This window comes from Rhinopithecus roxellana, chromosome 6 (genome assembly GCF_007565055.1).
Source record: "Rhinopithecus roxellana isolate Shanxi Qingling chromosome 6, ASM756505v1, whole genome shotgun sequence".
Lineage (NCBI taxonomy): Eukaryota > Metazoa > Chordata > Mammalia > Primates > Cercopithecidae > Rhinopithecus > Rhinopithecus roxellana.
Window position 1 is genome coordinate 120,817,291 of NC_044554.1, and position 20,792 is coordinate 120,838,082.

At 39.6% G+C, this 20,792-nt stretch overlaps 1 protein-coding gene across 2 annotated transcripts in view; it reads left to right on the top strand.

The window, feature by feature from the left end:
* Nucleotides 1-20,792, top strand: part of CDK14 (cyclin dependent kinase 14) — a 598,852-nt gene that overhangs the window by 431,987 nt on the left and 146,073 nt on the right. For both annotated transcript variants that reach the window (XM_010354653.2, XM_030932371.1), the window contains one exon: nt 12,768-12,831. In XM_010354653.2, coding sequence (XP_010352955.1) covers nt 12,768-12,831 — 64 coding nt within the window. The remainder of the gene's footprint in view (nt 1-12,767; nt 12,832-20,792) is intronic.

The following is a 20,792-nucleotide window of genomic DNA, read 5'->3' on the forward strand; positions in this document are numbered from 1 at the left end:
TGGCACAGCAATCCAGATGTATTCTGACTAGTATATCATATGATTAAATGATTACATCTGTATTAATTGCTTATTGCTGCATAACAACATTAACAGAAATGTAGTGACTAAGGCACATTTGTCATCTCAGTTTCTGTGGGTTGGGATTCCTGGCATGACTTAGCTAGGCCCTCTGCTTCATGGTCTTAAAAGGCTGTAATCAAGGTATCAGCTGAGGCAGCAGTCTGATGTGAGGGTCGGCTGGAGCTCATGTGGTTCTTGGCAACACTCAGTTTCTTGCAGGCTGTGGAACTAAGGACTCAGGTTCTTGCTGGCTGTTGGCTGAAGCCACCCCCAGTTCCTTGCCTTCAGGCCTTGCCAACGTGGCTGCTCGCTTCCTCAAAGTCAGCAAGGGAGCAAGTCCTCTAGCACAATGGCTGTTATCATTGTACACAATATACAGTTGACCTGTGAACAACACAGCTTTAGAATTCACAAGTCTTGAATTCTATTGATTTTTATTGATTTTTTTTTCAATAAAAGTTACACCAAATGCGCCTGTCTCTCCTGCTTCCCCTTCCATCTCCATGTCTTCCACATCTGCCATTCTTGAGATAGCAGGACCAAGCTCTCTTCCTCCTCCTCAGCCTACTCAACATGAAGATAAGGATGAAGATCTTTGTGGTGATTCACCTCCACTTAATAAATAGTAACTATATTTTTCTTCCTCTTGATTTTCCTAATATTCTTTTTTCTAGCTTACTTTATTATAAGGATATAGTATATAATAAATATAACATATATAGTTGGTAAGACCTCTGTTCAACAGTAGGCTATTAGTAGTTACGTTTTGGGAGAGCCGAGAGTTGTATGGGAATTTTTGACTGTGAGTGGGGTTGGTGCCCCAACCCCTGCATTGTTCAAGGGCCAATTGTAATCTCAGAAGTGACATGTAATCACTTTTGTCATATTCTGTTGGTTAGAAGTTGCTGCTCCCACCCACACTCAAGGAGAAGATTGTGAACACCAGGAGGTAGGAATCACAGGGGCGAGCTTAGAGTCAACCCACCTAATCTCTTTTGTCTTCCAGTAGGTGGTCTTATAGAAGTTTTTATTCAGCTAAAAATCACGAGTCATTTTTTATGCAGCTTGCTGCATGCCAGGTGTTCCCATCTTGAACCATCAATTAATAGAATCTAAGTACTGGACTTTATGTTTATAGCTATCACATTTTCCTGGTGTTAGGTTCAGCCAGTTGTTCATGCCTGATTAAATATTTTTGAATCCTGGTTCAGCCATCAGAATACTACACACGCCTTCTGTTTCATGTCATCTGAAAAATATAAGACATCTCTTCTGTCTTCCTTCAAGTCACTGATAAAAATGCTGAAGAGAATGATATCTAACATTATACAGAATATACGTGTACACCTACATACACATGTCCTATAGACATATATATATGTGCGTGTGTGTGTGCGCGCGTGGGCGCGTGTGTGTATTGAATGTGAGGGAGAGAGAGAATGAAAAAAACCTTGTTCTAATACTCAAAACCTCCTTCTAGGGTCTGATCAGGTGGATATAAATTGTTTAACGACATCTGAGCCACATTCCTCAGCTGTACTATCTCCTGGAAGCAGATAATACAGCTCTTCAAAGCATGGTCTCTCTAGTCACACCAACCTGATTTAGAATTCCAGCTCCCCCACTTTCTAGCTGTGCAACCTTGAACAACCAGTTTGTCAGTAAACTGGTTGTAAACCTGATATTGCACACATGATATCAATAAACAATAGCTTATTTTCTTGATGCCTGGCTAAAATCAACATATGCTAGAGGAGCAAAGGTTACTGCCCAGCCGCTCTTCTCTGAATTCAGGACATTGACAAGTTTTGTTTGACCCATCTCATTTAGTTTTTGTTTTAAATTTGAATTAAGTAATTTTTCTTAGAAATTTGAATTAGGTCATAGGATTAAGGTACTTTCACAGGAAATCCAGGTATCATCCAGTTCCCTTAGTGAAATGAAAGCTACAGCAATACTGGGGGCCTGCACTGTGCGGGGCAGCCTCAGTGGAAGCTGAGTAGTCGCTGCTCTCTATGGACAGGGCCTTGTCACATTCAGTCCCGCCTTCTTTCTCCCCAGCCCTCTCCCTCAGTCACCTGCTTGACTGGCTTCTAGAAGAATTTTAATTTGCATTACCGTTCTTCTCCAGGAAGGTAAAGTAAGATAGGAGGAAAAGCATAAATATTGAAGCTGAAGACAACCCTCTTCTACTTTTTAAAAAGGTTAATTTAACATGACTTTTATTAAGTGAAGTCATGATAATTTGTCGTTTACAAGGATCCTTCAGATCTGTATAAACAAATATTTAATGAGTGCCTACTTTGTGTACTTTGATAAACAAAAGGAAGATAAAGTAAACAAAAATTTTAAGAAAGACATGATCTCTTTACTTATTACAGTTAGAGTCCAATGAAAGAAATAGACGTTTATCAAATATTCACAGAAATAAATGTAAAGTTTCAACTGTGACAATTTTTACCAAGAAGCCTACAGTGCTATAATGGTATATTATGGGGATTTTGCCCCAATATGCAGGGGACTTTGCCCCAATATGTGCTAGAGGACTTGCTCCCTATGAGAAAAGGATGTTTCAACTCAGAGATGAAAAATGAATTAGGAACCAGGTGGAATGGGCACAGATGTCCAGGCTTTGGAAATACATGTGTAAAGGCCCTGTGTGGGGATGGGGGAGGAGCATGGCAAATTTAAGGCACCAAAAGATCAGTGTGAGCAGAGCATGAGAGGAAAAGGAAGGGGTAGTGGTTCTAGGTAAGGGGAGAGAGGGGCAGGTCCAAGGCAGGTAGCAGCTTGAGGGTCATGTGTGCAATATCAGGTTTACCCAGGAACACTGGGAAGCCACTGAACCATTGAGAGATCTTATTCAGGGAGTGGAATTTGATCATATTTGACTTTGAAGATTACTCAGGAATATGCATGCATCAATTGGAAGAGTACAAGAATGGAGGCAAGTAGACTGGTTGGGAGGGCACTGGCTAGTGCCTTAGGACATGTTGGTAGCCTGCCATAGCATGGCATGGCAAGAGAGGGAGAAAATAGGAGGTAAAAATAAGAAGTTGATAATGGAAATACATTAATGTGGTGAGATGGTGGAGGCATGTATAAAAATAACAAACCTGAAGAAGTTACTCAAGAATGTTTGAAGAAATCCCATCCAGTCTTTGGATCTCTGGTCTGTCTCCCTGACCAGTTCTCAGGCAGTCGTGAGACACCCCCAGCTATCTGCCTTTTACTGTTAATCCTGATGGTGAATCCAGCAGGTCCTGCAGACTAGGCCAGAAGAGCAGAAGCCAGCGAGTGCCCTTTTGAGTGTCTACTTGGTGGTCTCCAATATTCCACCTTCATCTCTTCCTACTCTAGGACCATGAGTCTCCCAAATTGTCTCTCTTATTCCTCCTCTTAAATTTTGACTATAACATTATAGCATACTTTTAATGACTTAATATTTTTCTTCAGTCAACTCATTTCAAATAATTTTATTATTTGTTTATAACACTATAGAAAGTAGAAAACCTTTATGTATCGCCATTAATAGGTGATAAATGTGAAAATAAACTCAGTGAAAACCAGTTATTATTATTATGAAATTGACCTTGCCTGGCCACAATTCTGAACCTTTGGCTGCTTTCTCTATGGAGGATGTTAGCAAGTGTTTGAAAGGTTTTAAAAATAAGCACCAAGCTGAGATTTTTCTCCTTGATGTTCTCAAATAAATTGAAAGAAATTCAAAGCATGTGAGTAAATATAATTTAATGCTCTATTCATATCCTAAAATAATCTTCAGTGTGGGAGTACATATCCCACACCTTGGGAAAAGCTACTTTGGGCCAGTAGTTCCACCACTGGACTTAGAATCACCTGTGGAACTTTTACAACGAGCTGACTTAATTCACCTGGGCTGGGACCTAGTCAGAGATACTTTTAAAACAATAATTTTCAATGGAAGAAGTATTGGGGATTATTCTTGGTTTTCGTATTGATTAAGATGCTATTGCCTTCTCATGGGTGGTGGCCACAATGCTAGACTCAGCAGTGTTGGTCAGTCTTACTCAGTGAAGAACTAAATGACCCACAAGACACTTCTATTATGAAAAACTTTGTTATAATTATCCAAACCTAGAATTGCTTAGTATCTCTGTTTTATCTAGAAATATAATTACATGTAAGTAACACAGTAAACACAATATATAAATACAGTTGTACCTATAAGCAGAAGACATTTTTCTCAGTTTTAATACATAGTAAATATTAATATACACTGAAATATCAGGTACACAGCTAATCAGCAGTTTCAGAAAATCTTGACACATAGCAATGCTATTCAAGATTCGAGTCTCTAATGCAACACAGTTGAATGTGTCATCATTGATAGCTGTGGCCTTCAAGGTAGTTTAGCATATAGGTACAAGCACCTAATTACTTCATTTTGCCCATTAGTGCCATCCTATTTGAGTTTTTTCCATTGGGCATATATTTTTTCATGAAATACTTTTATGTCTTCTTTATGCAATGGTTACAGTATTATACTGATTTTTTAGTTATGCATAGGTACCTTTTATGATCTGTGAGTCGCATTTCTGGAGAGTAGAAAGAATGTTTAAAAATGTGTTTAAAAAGGGGGCATTTGACATGTGAGGATTGAGCACCATGGCTTTAGAAGCTCCCAAATGGTTCTCATATGCCCCGTAGATGAACCCTTGTATTGTATTGGCCTTTCTGTGTGGCCTCGTCACTAACCTCTCAGCTTCTTGTCCCCCTTCTCCACCCCCAACTCCAGGAGTTTTATGAGGTGCAGAGCTGGTCTTGTCATTCCTGCTCTTTGTCTATGTCACTAAAATCTAAAAAGCCCTTGCTTATTATTTAATCTTATCAACTTGGCTGCAGCCTCCTCCCCTAGACCTCCACTTCCTTCCCTTCCTCCTCACTGCACCTTGGAAAGGCTGAAAATACAAATACGGATCTTGCAAGTGGAACCTCAGATAGAGAAAAATACTTAGAACACTTCAGCGTGTATATGGTAGTGAAAAGCACATGCTAAAATATCTCTAAAATGTGAGCTATAAAAGCAATCCACATAGAGTTCCCAGAGGAATTGGTATGGTTTGGCTGTATCCACACAGAAATCTCATCTTGAATTGTAACTCCCACAATTCCCATGTCTCATGGGAGGAACCCAGTGGTAGGTGATTGAATTATGGGAATGGGTCCTTCCTGAGCTATTCTCATAATAGTGAATTAGTCTCATGACATCTGATGGTTTAAAAAATGGGAATTTCCCTGCACAAGCTCTCTCTTTGCCGGCCACCATCCATAGAAGACGTGACTTGCTCCTCCTTGCTTTCTGCCATGATTATGAGGCCTCCCCAGCCACGTGGAACTGTAAGTCCATTAAACCTCTTTTTCTTCCCAGTCTTGGGTATGTATTTATCAGCAGCCTGAAACCTGACTAATAGAGGGGTGTTCCCAGAAGACAACACCAGATCACTTGGAGTTGGCACACACACATGCATACCTCTGTACCTTTACACACACTCTTTTGTCTGGAGTGTCCTTCTCCTACTCATTTGCTTGACAAGCCCCTGGTCACTTTTGAAGTCTCAGTTTTAAGGCTTCATTTTCTTCAAGCCGTCCCTTCGCCTCTTTTCCTAGGCCCCCGCTGCTCTCCTCACACCCCTCATTGAGCAGCCTTGTCATGCTGACTTTCTGTTTCACATGCTTGTCTCTTTGTCTCTCTCTCCAGACTGAGCAACTCCAAGGCAGACACTTTTTAAAAAAATCTTTTATCTTCTACACATAGGAAAGGGGTGGTCATGTTGTCATCACTGAGTACGTTTCTGTTTATTACATGGATGGGAAAGCATAATTAATGGTTGAACAACATGTATATAGTATAAAATGAAAAAGATACATAAGGATAGCCAGTGAAAAGCGTGGGCCCCTTCCGCCTCTGATTTCCAGCCACCCATTCCCCTTTCCAGAGACCACTGCTGTTACTAGTTTGTTTGTTTGTTTCTTTTTTAGGGATACCCTTGGCCTACTCTAGAAATTGTCTACATACAGAAAATGAATATTTGATTCAAGTATGCAATTGGCATTTTTTAAGATTTCCATGCTGAAATTTGCTCTTTGGTCATTTCCATCTGTCCTTGGCCACTCTTATAATCTCCTCTTACTTACACCTTTCCCCTTCCCCTTAATGTACTCCATCCTTTCAACTTCTACTTTTTCTATCACTATATCCTCCTCTTAAAAATTTTCCTTCTTGGCCAGGTGCGGTGGCTCACGCCTGTAGTCCTAGCACTTTGGGAGGCTGAGGCAGTTGGATCAGTTGAGCTCAGGAGTACAAGCCTGGGCAACACAGTGGTACCCCATCTCTACAAAAAATAAAAAATTTAGTAGGATAGGGTGGAGTGTGCCTGTCATCCCAGCTACTTGAGAGGCTGAGATGGAAGGATCACTTGAGCCTGGGAGATTGAGGCTGCAGTGAGCCATGGTCACACCAGTGCTCACCAGCCTGGATGACAGAATGAAATCCTATCTCGAAAAATAAAACAATTCCTTCTCACCATCACCCATGAGGCCACTGGATCCTGAAACCTTTCTCCTCGCCTTCCACCTGCCCTGTCTGCAGCACATTCATTGTGCTGTCGGAGGCAGTGCAAGCTCCAGGTGGTTCCTCTGCGTTTCCACCTGATCATCGTATTTCCGGGTGGAGAGTGCACAGTCAGGCTCAGAATTAGGAAGTTCTGCTTTCTCTCTGTGGCTCTTCTGGGAACTTCATACCATCTGTTCCAGAGCAGGGTGTATAATATTGCAGCTGAGTTCTGCTGAGCCACTTCACAGGTTTCTTTTAGAGCTTCTCACTAAGGAGCCAGAAAAAAATCTTCCAGATCCGAAAGTGGTACAGCTGTGAAGCGATCATTATTTTAGAGATGTTATATGTGTGGACTTTCAGAGTTTCAGCTTAAAATCATCAGTTCTGGATAGTAGAAAGAATGTTTAAAAATGTGTTTAAAAAGGGGGCATTTGACATTTGAAGGTTGAGCACACATGTTATATGTGTGGACTTTCAGAGTTGCAGCTTAAAATCATCAGTTCTGGATAGTAGAAAGAATGTTTAAAAATGTGTTTAAAAAGGGGGCATTTGACATTTGAAGGTTGAGCACACATGTTATATGTGTGGACTTTCAGAGTTGCAGCTTAAAAATCATCAGTTCTGGACAGTAGAAGGAATGTTTAAAATGTGTTTAAAAAGCGGGCATTTGGCATGTGGTTTAAGATGGGATAACAGGCACACTCCGCCCTATGCTAAGGGACTGGTTGTTCTCCAGTCCCTTAGAATCCACAGCTGAGTCCGTTTAAAATCCTCATCGCCACTGTAGTCGTGCCCCTAAAACGTAAAGCCTTGAAGTGGGAATCTGGTGCTTTCCATATCGCTTCATTAGGACACACTTCTGTGAGCCAGTTTTATTTGTGTCCCAGAGGCCAGAATTCCTCTGTGCTGTAGTCTCCGTTAGAGACCTCTCGGTCCCCTTGACCCAGGAAGAACCGTTAGCAGGTCTTGTTCTACTTAAATCACAGGTGTTCAGGAAAAGCCCATGGACTCGTTTAGCAGCCCTGAGGCCTGTGCAAAAGCAAAGACTAGAAAATGAGATAATTTGTGGAACTAGTGATAGTTTAGAAAGATAAGTAAATATTTCTAACAAACACTAGTTTGTCAGAGTTACTGTGAGCTCTAGAAGTTTAGAATTTGCTTTTCTCCTGTTATTTGGAGTAGGCATTTTCACAGAGAGGCTCTCTTTTTCTCAGTATCTTCTCTGCTCATCAGAGGCTGACATAATGGGCAGAACCTTGGCCACACCTGCCAGGGCAGAGGCACACCTGGAGGAGTGAGTGTGGGGCCATCATTACTTCTTAGTTCCTCAGGGTCAGGAGTGTAGACCTCCACTGATAAGATGAACTTGTCTTTTTTTTTTTTTTTTTAAACAGATGTTAAATAGTCTAAAAAGAAATCACAGAAAAGACTTCTGGCAACTGTATATTTCTGAACAGAGGGACGTGAGACCATTTTGTAGCTTGCATTTTGGCATTTGCTATTTGTTACCATATGTGTGCTGAGGAGTGCCAAATGTTTTTCTCCCTCTGAAATTCCTCTCCCAAGATCCAGACGTGTATTTCCAGCTGCCCAATCTTGACCTGCAGGCGTTTCTAACATTTAATAGATCCAGAACGAAACCCTTTGCCCTCAGCCCCCAAATTTGCTTCGTCTCTGGCATTCTTGATTTCAGCTAATAACTTCTTCCTTGTATGAGTGGATTTTAAACAACAGAATATATATTTTACATCATGATTCATTATGTATACACACAAAGATGTAACTTGAACAGAAGTTTCATAAAACAATATGTATCTTTACATTTATGTTGCCCTCTGATATCTTCTCTTGAATTCCATCTTTTGAAAAGTGCCGATGTCAACTCCCTTGATGAATTTACAATCCCCCAACCAGTCATATGACCTGCAATTTGCAAAAACCTTAAACAGAGATAAAATGCAGTCTCCTTGAATTCAGCATCTGGCCTCTGCTTCCCATCCTGTAGCGCAATCTGCAGTCTAGCCACAGTGTTATCCAGATACACCATTCATTTACTCAGTCGGTCAACATTTACTGGGTGCGTATCTGGTGCTAGTCACATGGTACACTAAGTTTCCAGAGATCAACATTGTCGTCTCCACTCTGAGGACCACAATGTGGAGACAGTTGAGTAATCTAGTAATTACCAGGTAATGGTGAGGTTCTAAATAGAAGTTTGCATGAAGCACTCAGACATCACAAACAGGCAGCATATAACTTGGACCAGAGAGTCCAGAAGGTCTTTCAGGGAAAAGTGACCCTTGAACTGAAGCTACAAATAGAGGTAGGAGTTCAGCTGGCAGAATTAGGGCAGGGCGTTAGGGAAGAGTAATCCACTATGACAAGACACAGGGGCTGAGCATTCTGTTAATTTGGAGAGCTGAAAGTGTTCTGACATAAGCCTCTCCTTATAACCATACACTCTACTGTCACTCCCACTCTTTCTTTACTTGGCAAACCGTGACTCAGTGTTCCCTCTCCCACTAAACCACCCTCTCCCAATAGCCTTTCTCCCTGCCCCCAGGGAGACTCAAGCCTCCCTTCTTTAGGCTCTGACCTCACTCTCCCATACCATCAGCTCTGTTATGTTGAAGGCCATTCATCACCACCCCAGTTCATCTGCATCACTAGACCAGGAGCACCTCAAGGCAGAGTCCACGTCCTTACATCTTCTGTGAGGAGTACAATAAGTGTTAGCCGAATAAAGAGCTGAACCAATAAAGGAAACAGGAGATGGACAAACCACAGACACAAGTTTAGGGTAAATCTGCTTAAATGGATGTGTAGAAGACTTTTCAGTATATCATAGATGGAAAGGGGCTTCAAGTGTCATGAACCTGCTTATTTACAGAGCTGGGGACCACATTTTAAGTGTTGGTGGCACCTCAGGTGCAATTTTCATTTTCTTTGTGTTTCATTTGCAAAAGATTATATTTGACTTTTAGAAAATACTCTTTTTATTCTAACTTAAATATGTCTTGTTAATGGAACTTGTTAGTGAATTAATAGGAATGAAAATCTGGCATCAGAGACCACACATACTCTCCCTTAATGCACAGGTAGCCAGTCATTGCTAATCATACATTAAAACCAAACTATTTTTTCCAAAATGGTTTTTACAGGAAGCAAAATTAATTTTTAATTATTCTTTTCCTTTGCCCACTTTCTGCCCACTTTGCATTTTCTGTGTAAATGGTTCAGGGTTGTAAGCAGGACAGTTTGAGGTCTGGAATCTCAATATTAAACTTGTAATTGAAAAAGAAAAGTCTAATGTATTTGTTTCTTTCCTGGAAATTTTTATAATATGACCATAATATTTCATAATCACTTTGAAACAGAACACTGGATATGGATGAGGATAATGCCTACAAAAAAGTTTTGCAAACGCAAGCATTATAAAAACAGAGGCAGCCAGGAAAACAATTGTACTTTATTAGGAGCAAGAGAACAGGGCTCAGATTCTGGCTGGACTTTTCATTGTTTATAAAACTTCCATAGGGTCTAATTTTGCATGTGACAGATTGGCTGTGTTCAAGTTGTGATTTTGAGCTGACATTTTCTCCCTTTTGTTGCTAAAGTTTAGTACTGTTGGACTCCTTTGTCCTTGATGCAAATTTTAGTGAGAACAAAGTAGAGCATTTCCAGATTAGCTGTATGTGCTGCCTGCAAACTTGATTGTCTCCTCTTGAAATAATGGTTGGGATTATTGAAAAGAAAGGGAGAAATGCCTTTTGCAGAGACACTGTTATCATAATCGTTTATGTCAGAGACAATGCTTTTGTCTCTTTTCTCGTGTTACAACTCTTCCAGCCCTCTTGCCTGCCTCCTTCCCCCTCATCATCCAGCCCATCAATAATGTGACCTAGTTTGTGTAGATCTGTCTATTGGTGTTAGTATTAATTAGTGCTTGAAAAAGTAACCATGTATAAGTCTTAAAATAATTTTTATTTTCTCATTTGCTGATGCTGGATTCATGTTTCAGCCAGGAACATAAATACATGTATTTAATCCTGATTCACTAGAGTAGGAAGCAGGGAGTTTGGCACTTACTGTGTATGTGCCACTCTTTGACATCACTGCCATGTCACCCACTAGTAAATAAATGCATGAACAATTTGAGCCCTGTATTACCATTTTGCCTAGTAGTGCCTACAAATCCTCAGATAAAATGAATATGCTTCATTTCCTCTGTTGACAAAGAGTCAAACTGTAAAATATATGAAGAGATTTATTCTGAGCCAAATATGAGTGACCAATGGCCCATGACACAGCCCTCAGGAGATCTTGAGAACATGTGCCCAAGGTTGTAAGGCTACAGCTGGGTTTTATACATTTTAGCGAGACATACGACATCAATCAATACATGTAAGATGCATACTGGTTCGGTGCAGAAAGGCAGGACAACTGGACGTGGGAGCTTCCCGGTCACAGGTGAATTCAAGGATTTTCTGATTGACAATTGGTTCAGAGAGTTATTACCTAAAGACTGGAATCAATAGAAAGGAATGTCTGGGTTACCAAAAGGGTGGAGACCAAGGCTTTATCATGCAGATGAAGCCTCCAGGTAGCAGGCTTCAGAGACGATAGAGTGTAAATGTTTCTTATAGGACTTACAGAGTCTGTCCTATCAGTCTTAAGGCCTGTGTTGATGTTTCTGCTAGTCAGCTGTGCCTGAATTCCGAAAAGGAGACGGGTATAATGAGGCTCCTGTGTTATGCTCCCCTTCATCATGGCCTGAAGTAGTTTTTCAGGTTAACTTTAGAATACCTTTGGCTGAGAGGAAGGGTCCATTCAGATGGTTGAGGGGCTTATAGTTTTATTTTTGGTTTACACCTCTCATGATATCTAGTGGTCCTTCTCCTCTGCTGGTTTCCAGCTTTATCCCTTGCCCTTTGTAACCTGTTTGTCTATCCATGTTTATCCAATATAGTTTGAATGACGCCATCTGGCGTCATTATTGGCAACATTATGATGCTCTGACTCCCTTGAACATAGAGTCAGTCCCCGTGGAAAAAGTGGGCAGTCTAAATTTTCCCACGTGGCTGGAGCCTCCCTGATCTGACCAGACCCAGTTTTCTGTGGATTCTTTGAGTAATATCTAATACTGACATAATGCTGACTGTGTGCTAGGTAGCATTCTCCTACCACATTGAGGTAGGTGCTGTCAACACCCTCCAGTTTACAAATGAGAAAATTCAAGCTCAGTGGGGTTCTCAGCCCAAGCTTACATGGCTGGTAAATAGGGGAGCAAGGATTTGAATTCAAGGTGTCTTCAGAGCCTGGCCTCTTAACCCTGAATCTCCCCTTTCTAGGTTCTTAACCCTGAAACTCTGTTCTCAGTCAGTGATTTGCCATGATCATTGAGTATAAGAGCCATAGCTCATGGAACAGAATATTCAAATGGAATGTTCCCAGTTACATGTGAGCTGGAATTGCCCATAAATTCCTTTCCCCAGATCAAAGATTGTAGTGATAGAAAAGTAGATGGAGAAAGAAGGTAGACATACGGATAGAAAAAGGAAAACGTGGGAAGAACAGTATTTTGGCAAAAGGAAACTGTAAATCACGTAATTACAAATTGTAACTGTAATGAGAGAATTTGAGCGTTCTAAGCTGTCGACCCTGCCTCTTTGAAACATTATAATGCTCAGACAGAGGATGTGGGGTAGAAATGACAGAATTGTTGGAACTGTTAAATGATGAGACTGGAGTGAAAGACAAAAGCTCATGAAAGAATCATGAGGGACACATACAAACTTCATTCAGCAGCATGAAGATGACAGCTTATTGTTTGATTCCTTAGCCTACTTATTAAGTTTGGACCTGATAAAATATAGCAGATTTAACTTGTCTTACCACAGTCAGCTGTATTTGTTATAACACAGAGATTCATCTTGGGTGGCTCTTTAGCTGGGTTTGTTTTTACTGAAATAAAATCCCTGGCACACAATAATGGAAAAAAAAAATACCAGAGTTTCATAATATGTAGTGTACTATTTTTCTACACTTGAGAATTTTGAGTGCTTTGGAGATAATAAGGCTGTTTCCACAATTTCCTGCTCTCCACTAGGTTCTTGGAACGCCAAATGAGGACACATGGCCTGGAGTTCATTCTTTACCACATTTTAAGCCAGGTATGTTTCATTAATTACAGATGACTAGGTGCTTCCTATATGCAAAAGGTAAGTATATAAATGTTCCCTCTCAAGCAATATACCACCTTGAAAAATTCTGGTTACTTTTGCCATTGTGTACGTTATCTATTAATGGAATTGTCCTTTTGTTTTCACAAATTATTTGTCTGATTTTCACCATATATACTTTATTTTATTTGACTGGTTGATTTTGCAGTAACCATTAATTTCATCATCAGTTAGACTAGCATCCATGTCAACAAAAACAAAATTTAAATTGGGGTGCTGTAACCCATCTGTGTCACTTCTTGCAATAAGTGACCAGGAAAAGTATTGGATTGTAAAAAGGAAAAATCATATTTTTATTTCTTTACAAAACCAATAAATATATGGTCTGTAATTTGAGTTTAAACATGTAAGATGTTCTGAATGTTCTATTGTACAGCATTCAATATGTTTTCATGTAAAATATTTAAACCTAAACACTGAAAAATCTGAATGAAATGTGAACTTTTAAAATAAGTTGTCCTTTTTTTTCACCAGTAGGTGGCAGGCGTGAAACTTTGTTTTAATAATTACACTTAACAGACCAATCTCAAACATGGTCTAATTTTTATAAGAGAGGGGAAAGGTTTGGAATTGAAAATATGATAAAATCAGTGGAATGAATTATTGTAAAAATTATTCTCTTGGTGGCGGTTGTGTTTTTTTTTTTTTCTTTTCTCAGTTATAAAACATGGCTTACAAAATGCAGACCCACCATAAAATTACTGAAAGGGATTTTATAGAAGTTCTAATAGTCTATTATCCTATGAGGGAAAAGAGCTATGAATAATATCTGTTAGAAGAGCCAAGTATATTCTTTTGCTTCTCTTCCCCTCTTTTGGGGAACCATCAGGAATAAATTATCAGTTCCAAAGAATGATTGAGTTGGGAAACTATTTTTACTCTTAATATTTTTCTTCTGAAAGTGTACAGTGTATTCAGAATTATTTTATCTTCTTCAACTGCCCTGAAGACTCTTTGTACTTTTGCTGGAAATTCTAAATGAATTCTATGTTCTGAAAGACTATATAAACCTAACAATTTTAAATGGACTGACTCTTTTTTAAGCAACCAAGAGGCATCCTCTAATGGATCCACATGTTATTAATGGAGTGAAGAACACAGTTCTTTATAGATGATCCAACTGTGGGTGCTTCAAGAAGGTTAATTTCCCTGTGTTAGGACCTAAAATTTTAAATTGTAGGCAGATAAAACAAGAGAATTTGAAAAGATTTGAAATGAATAAAGTTACAGGCAGAAAGGAGCAATTAAGATGAAATCATTTGGCCTGCCTAGTTTCTGGATTAGAAAACATGGAGTAATTTATGTGCTTTTGTGGGAATAGAATTTATCTTCATAAACAACATACAAAAGCATGTATTAGTTGTATTTTGGAAAGTACTAGGATGTGGTACCCATTAAGATAACAGATTGTGAACTTCAAGACACCAGGGACTGTTCATTGTACATATGTGGTGTTCAATAAATGTTTGTTGCACTTGATTATATTGAATGTTAAAACAGACATTATGTATGTGACTCCTCTGGTGGGCACCTACAAACTAGAATATTTATGTTTAAGTTATTAACACTAGGTGTAAGCCCCAAAACAGACACATAACACATAGAAGGTAATCGGAAAACAGAAAAAGAACATATGAAGATAGTGGAAAGCATGGGTGGTGATGAGCAAGAAGGTTATTCCAGGCAAAGCTCAGGGCTGTGAACCATCGCACATAAGTATGATAAGTGTTTCCTGAGTTTGCTTGAAAGGAGTCAAGAGGAGACAAAACAATAGACTGAGTCAAAGGAAGCAAAGCTCCAAGTCCTTCCCCAAGCAGCACTTACCAGACCATCCAGGGGAGCCCCAGTCCCTGACCTCGTAGATCTCATAGTCCTGGAGAAGAAAATATACAATCCCAAATGAGGAAAATATCAGTGCTAGGGTCCTCCTGTCCCAACTCCACTCTCCAGCTCCTTGATCTACCCCAAAGAGTGCCCTAGAGAGTCTGGAAAAGATAATCTGAGACATAAGGACAAACTTTGTTTAATTTTCTAATAGATAATAAATTTAAGCAATTTAAAATGTCAAGCAATAGGAAAAAGGAGCATAGTGCAGAGCCGCCTCCCCTCTGCCAACTTCCCTAGAACCACTGACCGGTCCCACCACAGGCCCCCAGCGTATTCTTATGTTTCTTTCCTTTATGTAAATGTAAGAAATTAATATTAATTTTTACTTTTCTCATATTAAACACAATTCCTCATCTTATTTTTCTCATTAATGCATCTCATCGATCTTCTCATGTCACTGCAAGGAGGAGACCAATGTGGTGTCCCTCTTGTCTCACAGAGCTGCATTGTTTTCTGGTGTATGGATTTAACCCATTCCCTGATTAGGGACAGTTGGGTTTTTTCCATTGCTTTGCTATTACAAATATTAATGCACTGAGTAGCCTTAAGCCTATACATACACATACACATTGCACATATGCAAATATATCTGAAGGATAAATTAGGAGAAATAAGGTTAAAGAGCCAACAAGTATAGACAATTATGATTTTGACCACTTTCATCAAACTGTTGTCCAAAGGGGTAGTATCTTTTGTCTCTGTTGCCAGTATACAGGAGAATACTTCTTCCCACAGCTGCTTCTCCTCTCTATGCTATGTGACCAAACTTTTGGATTTTGCTAGTTAGATGACAAAAGGAATTTCAGTAGAATTTTAATTTGCATGTGCCTTATGATGAGGTTGAGCATCTTTTGATACGTTACAGGATCATTTCTATTTCCTTTTCTCTGAATTCTTTTTATCTTTTGGCCAATTTACCAAAATTGAGTTGAGTTGTGTGGTTTTTAAAATCTATTTCTAGAAGTTCTTTATATTTTATTTTATTATTTTATTTTTAGTGATGTTGCCCAGGTGGGAGTGCAGTGGTGTGATTACAGCTCACTGCAGCCTTGACCTTCAAGTGATCCTCCCTGCTCAGCCTCTCAGTTAGCTGGGACTAACTATAGGTGCATGCCACTATGCCTGGCTAATTTTTTTTTAATCTTTTGTAGAGATGAGGGTCTTGCTATGTTGCCAAGGTTGGTCTCAAACTCCAGGCTCAAGCAATCCTCCTACCTCTGCCTCCCAAAGTGCTGGGATTACAGCATGAGCCACCATGCCTGGCTGAGTTCTTTATATTTAAGAGAAATTATCCCTTTGTCCATGAAAAACTTTTGCTTCTTTGAAATTTGAAAAATGATCCTTTCTAATTTTTAAGCAATTTTGAAATAATCCTTGTCTTATGTCTCTCATGTCTTCCTTGACTTGCCTAACTGAGTAAGTTTTGCCTTGAGAAAAAAAGCCCATGGTGTTTTTAGAATAGTGGAGTTATGATGTAAAAAAAAAAAAAAAAAAAAAAAAAAAAAAAAAAAAATGGAGAGAGAGGAAGTCTTGTTATTTTGGCCAGGCCAGTCTTGAACTCTTGGTCTCAAGCAATTCTCCCACCTCAGCCTCCTAAAGTGCTGGGATTACAGGTGTGAGCCACTGTGCCTGACCACAATTTTTTTAAAGACCAAATTTCTGTTATAGATATATGTACAAATTCATATATGTGTATCTGTGTAAGAAAAACCAATTTGGGTTTTCAAGTGGATTACTTTATGGCTATGATCTAGGCCATGAATAAATCTCTTGGTTTTAACATATGCTAACCTAATTTCCTAGTAGTTGTTTTCTTAAATAACTTACTTTTTTAGTTAATGTCTACGAAATAAGTTAAATATACTTACTATTTCAGCAGTATTTCCCGAGCACCACTTGTATGTCTAGGGACTGGAGATGTTGCATTGAACAAAATGCAAATGATCCTTATCGGGAGAGACATATAGTAAGTGAAATATATCGTATATTGGGTGGTGATAAGTACTATGGAGGAAAATAGAGCAAGAAACTGGTTCAGGAAGTTCTGGGAAGGGGGGTGATTTACAGTTTAAATAGGGCGATCAAGGAAGGCCTCCCTGAAGACACTTGACTGAAGAATATGAGAGGCAGAGCCAAGATGATATTTGAGGGAAGAACTCTTCAGGCAGAGACAAAAGCAAGCACCAGTGCCCTGAATGGGGAGGAGTGGTGGGCTGATAATGAAATCACAGATCACGTGGGGCCTTGAGGGATACTCTGAGTCCTTTTCCATTGATCTGAGTGAGATAGAAAGCTCTAGAAGATTTTGAACAAGGCAGCACAGGAGCTGCTTTATGTTTTAGTAAGACCACCCCAGCTATTATACTGAGAATTGGGGACCAGAGAAGAAGCAGGGCGGACCCCTTAGGAGGCTGTAATGGGAATCCAGGGGAGATGCGATGAAATGTACTGTGAATAAAATGACCTTCCCTTTTCAACTCCTGTGATTATCCCAGAACTCAACATGGTTTTCCCTTGAAAACAAATATATAACAAAAATGGAGAAATATTTTTTAAATAATTACTGAAATAGTGAAAGAACAATTAGTTAAAAACTGAACTTTATTCTTTACTATATAACCTGTATATCTTCTTCTGTGCTTACACAAAACTTCTTAAACTCAGCATATTCCCATAGCAACCAGGCAACTATAACAGGTCCCAACGATATTATATATTATAAAGTATGTGCGTGTTATATGCAATAAGGAGTCTGCGTAAGTCTCATTTGTGTTGCTATAAAGGAATACATGAGACTGGGTAATTTACAAAGAAAAGAGGTTCGGTTGGCTCCAGGATCTGCAGGCTGTGCAAGAAGCATGACACCTGCTTCTGGTGGGGGCCTCAAGAAACTTCCAATCATAGGAGAAGGTGAAGGGGGAGCATGCATGTCACATGATAAGAGAGGGAGCAAAAGGGAAGAGAGGACTTCCCTAAAGTTAGTGTCAGAGGTATAAGCAGATCCCAGGTCTCTGTGGGTCTTAGTCAAGGGTGCTTTTGCTTTTGTTTTTGTTTTGCAGCCTCCGTTATGAAATAGCATTCTACTGAATGTGCATCACAATTTCTCATTCTAAAGAACAGTTTTCCGGCAGTTAGACTATTTTAAAAAGCAGAAAAGTAGAGAAGATCTGATCTCTCTCTGGGAAAATATGTACACCAATACACATCAATATTACAATATTACACCAATACAAGACTCTTTTTAACAACCAGATCTCTCACCTGAATTAATAGAACAAGAACTCATTCATTATCCTGTAGAAGACACTGAGTTATTCATGAGGGATCCGCCCCCATGACCCAAACACTTCCCTCCAACATTGGGGATCGCATTTCAACATGAGATTTGGAGGGGACAGACATCCAAACTATATCAGAGTCTAACCTTGGAAGCTGCTGTTTTTCTGTCATTTACTTCTATTTAAATTTCTCTTAAAAGAAATGGAAAATAGGCCTGTTTCATTTTTGAACCCGATTACCTTCCTGTTTCTTTTCCCTTACCCTCAGGGTTCTGTGGTTAATGGTCTTTTAAAAGTAGGTCTCCTTGTCTCCCCCTCCCTCTCTCATTCCAGAGTGTCTCCTTTTGTCACTGTGTTCAGGATGCTTGCTGTGGGAAAGTCTCGAGGTGAGAGGTTGTGCTGTGGTGTTCTCAGTACTTCAGTAATTCCATAACTTGGGGTGAGATTCATCACAGGCAAACCCCATGCTCTAACACAAAGTAAGAGTCCACTGTAAAAATAAGTCATACTCCTTTTCATGGGTTCATAGTTATTCACTAACAATAGGCTTTTGCATAAGGCTCTCTGCTATAAATTCCTTCTAGGATAATGAGAGGTTCCCCTGTGTGAGTCCCAGGATCACTTTCTCCTACCAGCTTTACCCCCTTTTTGTATCCCATTGACAGGAGGTGTGGTTCAGATGTCTCCACTAAAGTGGCAGTGCCATTTTTGTTGTTGTTGTTATAAGATAGACTTATCATTTTTAAAAGATGCATCTTGCATACATGTTTGAGGGGTTGTTTAAGCTTCATAGAATTGTGGTAACCCCAGATCAGGGCAGAATATATGTAGACATTTGAGGTTCTCCAGACTAGTAGAATCAGAGTAATGGATGAAGAGTTCTGGCAAGGCTTTGTAATTTCCAGCTGTCAAGGAGTACCCTGGGGCTGCATGAGCTGCGAGTGCCAGTGGTGTTTGTGCCTTAAGCAAAGTGAATGTTTGAGCTAGAGAAAGCCCCAGGGAGCATCTAGTCTGGCTTTCTTCTTGTGAGGTTAGGAACCTCAGGTCCAGAGATGTTAAAGAACTTCCCTGAAGTTAGTGTCAGAGGTGGAAGTAGATTCCAAGTCTCCCTGGTTCTCACTCCCTGAGTGTGTTTGTGTTTTTGTTTTTGTTTTCCAGCTGTCATTATGAAATAGCATTCTACTGAACGTGTATTACAATTTCTCATTGCCCTTCTAAAGAACAGTTTACTGACAATTAGACTATTTTAAAAAGCAGAGAAGTAGAGAGGATCTGATCTCTGTATTTGGTAAAATATCTACACAAAACCACCAATAACACTTTGTATAAAATGGTTTAGCCCTGATATAACATGTAGATTCCATGTATAAATGCTTCCAACAAAAGGGACATTCAAAAACTATTTAATGGCTGATTATTCAGGAGCTCAAAAAGGAAGGCACTGTGAATTCAGTGAGGAAAAAAATGCTGCTAGACCGGAAGCAATTAAAAGTAATGAAATTTAGAATAAAATAATTATATTTTCCAAAATCAAGCAAGAGAATAGAGCATTTCTAAAATGGTTATATTATTTCTAAGGGAAAGTTATCCAATAGAAAAGGCTGTTTGATTCAGGAAACTTTGAAGAAAATGGACAGTCTCCCAACGAATGAAATAATGTAAAGAATTTGCCGTTGGAGGCAATTGGGGAATGGTGATATTTTAAACACACTGTGCCGAAAACTAATTCTACAGACACATTTACCTTAAAGGGAATGTTTACGTATGGACTTAACTGTATCAAGGCTTTGTAATGAAGCAAAACAAACAAACAAACAAACAGAAAAACTTCTCTTTAAGTCCTTCCTCTTCTCTGGCCTGACTGAGACCCCAAAACCAAACAGATCCATACGTTTTGTTCCAGAGGGAGGAAGTAAATCATTTCAGAAATAGAATACTATGGTGATAACACCTTACATTTTATGCTATATTTTATTATTTACAAAGCATTTTAATATATTATCTCATTTGATAGTTAGAATAACTGCATTATAATAGTGTTTTTTTCCTAATATTGTTACCCCATTTGCAGATGAAGAAACTAGGAAATCGAGGCTCAGAGAGATAGTGTGACTTGCCTAGAGATCTCATCCCTCCAGGCTGTAGCAGTGCCAAAACTCAACCCAGGTCTTTCAACTCTAAGCCATTCTCAGTGATGCCTCCCCCTCTCTTTAAGAGAGCTTCACTGCCCATAGACCTAGACCTGTGAAGGAGAAACGTCAGACTCTTCCCAACTCTGTCTTGTGGCATCTTGGAAAAGACCTCTGTCTTCCTGTACATACCAGATCCACCCTCCACTTGCTGGGTATGGGCATATTCTTCCACCCTTTAAACCTATGCCTCCAATAAATCTTCAGCTCCAAAATGTCCTCTGCAGATGTTTAGTCTCAGATGTGTAGTCCTTAATACATAATATCGGAACTGCCCACTTTCCTCATTTTCAGAAGTGAGGATGTTTGAACCCTTAGCCTTTACTGACATTCTTGGTTTTTCCTGAGTCTTTTAGAAAGTGATAGAAAAGCTATGGATGCAGCAGAAATTGTTGTCGGGGTGGGATATTCCATGCAGGAAGACTAGAGGGGGCACTTCTTTGTGCCGTGATGTTGCCCTGCACAGACCACACCTGCAGTGAGGGGAGGCCTGTGAAGTGCTGAGATACCTTCCTTACTCTTCTAGAAGAATCATGTC